Here is a 4,350-nt window from a genome sequence, read left to right on the forward strand (position 1 = left end):
TGACGGCGTGCCTCCCCCTCACCTTGACGGCGTGCCCCCCCCTTCCCCCCTCACCTTGACGGTGTGCCTCAGCGCCGGGCGGACCGCCTCCATCAGAGACTCCTGAGCCAGAACCTCAAAGACTGACGGCTGCTCGCTCACTGAGGACCCTGAGGAGGTCAGGTGGGCCCCCGCCTCTGCCATGATGCTGCAGGGAGACACAGAGATAGTTAGTTTGGGGAAGAAGGCGCAGACATACAAGCACTTTGCTCAGGTGAATAACGAAGCAAACATAAACACAGTAATGATTGACCGTCTGCTGTCATGGAAGGATCACATTGAGTATCTGAGCAAAAGGACAAACAAAGAATTAATGTTCTCCGCCGTCTCAGGTCTTTTGGGGCGAGCAGAGAAATTCTTCTGTTGTTCTTCACATCTGTGATCATGTCTATTCTGCAGCATTAATACCTGGTACAAATGTTTGTCAGCAGCTTTAAAATCAAAACTGCTCCACCTGTTCAAAATCTGCTCAAAGATTGTTGGTCCACCTGTCAGAGACTCTATGACTCATCATAACAACCTAGTGAGGCTGTCCAACCACATCATCTCTGACCCAAACCATGCTCTGAACACTGAGTATGAACTGCTACCATCTAACCGGAGATACAGGGTCCCACCATTCAATAAGGTCAGACTGAAGCATCCTTTGTGCATCAGTCAATCCTCACAGTAAATACAGAGCTGATCCCAGATCAGATGCACGCTGAAGGCTCTTTGAGCAGCTTGTCTCTCACTGATCCTGCTGTTATGTTAAATGTTTGTTGTTTGTGTTTCATGTATTGTGTCTGGATACTTGTCTGTTGATGTTGGACATGGAGCTGCTGTGACGCAAGTCAAATTTCAGACTTGATCTGACCAATAAAGTAATATCGTATCGGAAGAGGAAATTAGTTGTAAAAAAGGAGCAATTAAAAAAAACAATATATCATAAGAACATTTACAAGTTTACAAAAGTTACAACAAGGACATAGTTTTAAAATATGAAAAGTATTTCATATTTCAGAATTGCTGCAGTTTTAACAGAAATGCAAGTTTTTGGGCCAATATGTGAAAATATTGTTGTGTAGTTTATTGTTTGTGTCACTGACCCATGCATAAGCAATGTCTCTCCTGTTGACGTTCCCAAGTGTGAAGTCAATGTACAACATGTACAATAGCTTAAAGGGAAATACACAAATAAAGTATGCTAAAATAGCACTTGCATATAATACAAAAATGAACTACTTGTACTTTTCACCACAGATTCTCCTCGTGACTTTCTTATTACTGAAGTCTGAGAGACAGTCACTCACCTGTAAAGGTACAGATCAATATCACCTCAATAAACAGAAGTCAGTAGTTAAACTCAACAAACTGAGACTAATATCACTCAAATCAAAGTGCACATTGCACCCAAAGACACTTCAGTGTGAGTGAGAGTAGCACAGCTTGTTGTTCTGCAGTATTTGTGCAGCTTGCATGTTTTCAAACTAAACATATCTTTATTTACCTTTGTTAGCTGTTAGCTTCTAGCCGGAAGTTAGCTCTGTGTAGCTAATGTTTCCCGACTACTTCCGGTTTCCTCATCTAACTCCACGTGTGTGTTCTCTGTGTTCCTCCATGGTGGTGTTAGGATCTTTAAAGATTTAAAACAGTTAATATTCCGTTTAGTTCTGACGCTAAAAACACGCCATGCTGCAGCGCTGTCAACAACAAACTGCACTTCCGCCCTGTGACGTCAGGACGTAGAGGAACGTAACCGGCACGCTCTGGATGAACTGTCCCAACAAGGGATACCAACAAAAAAAGCTTAAATACAAATGCATTAATAATAATGATAATAATGATCATATTCATAATATAAAACAATTCTAATAACAAAGATAATAATATTTAAAAATAAAATAATGATGATTATAAAATCTAAAGAAACATACATGTGTATAAAAATATGACAAAGTAAATTGTGAAAAATATGTGGAGTTGTCTGAATAAAAATGCAACAACACAAATAATCAACAGGAGCATAAACACAGCCATCCACCAACATAACATGAACAAAAACACCTTAATTATGAAATAGCAGTATGTCAAAGTGTCTCCTTATTCATACACTCAGTAGAATAACAGTAAGAGATTCTGGTCAGGATAACACAGGTTGCTAAAAGTGTTCATGTGTGTATGTTGACCTGGATGGCTTGTTCACACACACACTCTCTCTCTCTCTCTCTCACCTGCCCCCCTCCAGCCTCTCTTCTCTCCTGCTCCTCAGCTCCAGCTCCTTCAGATCGTCTCCACTGAGTCGTGCCAGTCGGACGCCGGCGAGCCACAGCAAAGGATTCTGGGTCTTCGTTGCTCCGAACAGATAGAGAAGTTGCTGAATGAAAGCTGCTCCTCTCCAAGCTCCGCCCACAAAGGGAAACAGAACCAGAACGGCCCGCCTCATCTTCTGAACCCGGCTCTGATCCAGTCGGATGGAGAAGTCCTCCTCGTCTCGCTGCCGCGCCAAAACCGCCTCCAGTTTGACCCTCAGGTACGGAGCCACGCACAGCAGGAGGAGAGAGCGCCAGTGCGACTTCCTGCTCAGAAACAGAGAGACAGGAAGCCGGGGGGCGGGACTTCCTGCCGCCGGGGAGCAGACTCTCTTCAGGCCGTAGAAGTTCTCTGAGAAGGAGGCGCTGCTGACGGACAGGAAGTGGTTCTGCAGCATCAGGTCCAGGAACAGGAACAGCTCGTCGTAGAACCGGAAGAGGAAGGAGAACCGGGACGGGTTGGACTCGGCCAGAACCTGAGGAGAGAAAATAATATATATGAACCCTCAGTCAGGCTCAGTGGCGACGCCAGAGATTTCTTTTGGGGGTGCTGTGGGGTAGCTTGACGTTTCATAGAGGGTGCTCAAACATTTAGGGTTTCCCGTTAATGTACCGGTCGCTACAGAGGAATGCTCTACTGCAACACTCCCCACACAAATACACAACGTACCCGCGACTGTTACAATGAAGGCTCGATAATCAGCTCACGGCATATAGGTGTAAGCAGGGGTAAAGTGCTATTTTTATAGGTGGTGTGTGGACCTCACATAGGGGGGTCTGGGGGCAAGCTCGCCCGGGAAGATTTATTTTTAAATATTGAAGTTTAAAGCATCAATCTGGGGCACTTTGAGAGCAACATGAAGAGATCTATGGAAACATCTCTCAACACAGAACTGGAAACAGATTTACTTTTTCTTTATGGATATTTTACAATATCAGCGAGTAAGTATTTCATACCTGTTTTTCATTTATATCTCTTATTTTTTTATTTAACTTTAATGATCATATAAACAATGCCTCTGAAAGAATAATTGTTTACATAGGTGTGAACCAACCCGTTTGAGGACCCACGTTGATGATAACACTGATGAGTTCCTTAGCGTCACTGACTCTCATTCTGACGCGAGAGGACTCTCCTCCCAGCTTGCTGTGAAAAAACTCCTTAATACCTCCGTAGAGCTAGCCGTCCGCCTAGCACCAGAAGCTAACCAACAACGATCTCCGGACCGCGTCGCTCTCTCTCTCTCACGCACACAAAACTGGCTCGTCCACCACACACACAAGAGACCGAGCTTAATGAAACACAGAGACCCAGACGTAAGTAGTACCTGTATCTATATTATTTTTTGATCAATATTTAAAAAATTATGATTTTAAAAATCTTTATTTTCTTTTGTATAACCTTTTTTCCTCCTGGTCCTCTCGCGCCCCCCCTGTCATCCATATCTCTGCGCCCCCCACTTTGAGAACCCACTGCTCTATGGAGATAGACAACATCATGCAAGCACAGAACAATTTCTGACGTGGACTATCTGAACTAAACATTGAATACTCGTTTTAGCCCCGTTTACACGGGAGACGGAAACAAGACATGAACCGCACATTCGCAGTATCAAAAAAGTCCTTCCGTCCAACACGCAATCGGCTTCAATAAGACGTGGTACCGTTTCACATGCAGAGCCACCGACCCGCTGGAGACGATGTAGTACACTATCTGCCCGGGGCTGTAAGTGGCGCTGTACTTCTGCCACAAAAATACGACAAAAAGCAGCGAAGAAGACCTCCCGAGCAATCGGTTGACTTTTGCCTGTTTTACTTCTCCGCGGTGGGAATTTACCGGATCCCAACCATCGTCCGTTTTAAAGTTTAAACTACTTCCGGACAGAAATTAGAAAAGGCCGTGAAAAAGGTCTTCTACTTGTATTTTTCATTGAGTTTTAAAAGCAAACTGAAGTGCACGACTCTATATAAAATCCAGAAGAGTGGGAGTCACTCGAGCACGAGCGCGGGACTCCGAGTG

At 44.2% G+C, this 4,350-nt stretch overlaps 1 protein-coding gene across 1 annotated transcript; it reads right to left on the reverse strand.

Moving 5' to 3' along the window:
* Positions 1 to 2,238: 2,238 nt before the first annotated feature.
* On the reverse strand, positions 2,239 to 3,446 carry pex12 (peroxisomal biogenesis factor 12). Its single transcript, XM_010796773.1, has 2 exons — positions 3,402 to 3,446; positions 2,239 to 2,806 (listed from the first exon to the last, which is right to left on the reverse strand). Exons 1-2 carry the CDS (start codon positions 3,444 to 3,446, stop codon positions 2,249 to 2,251), a joined length of 603 nt encoding a protein of 200 aa, XP_010795075.1. The 3' UTR covers positions 2,239 to 2,248.
* Between the last annotated feature and the right edge of the window lie 904 nt (positions 3,447 to 4,350).

Source organism: Notothenia coriiceps, unplaced genomic scaffold (assembly GCF_000735185.1).
Source record: "Notothenia coriiceps isolate Sejong01 unplaced genomic scaffold, NC01 NC01_scaffold00037250, whole genome shotgun sequence".
NCBI classification, from domain to species: domain Eukaryota; kingdom Metazoa; phylum Chordata; class Actinopteri; order Perciformes; family Nototheniidae; genus Notothenia; species Notothenia coriiceps.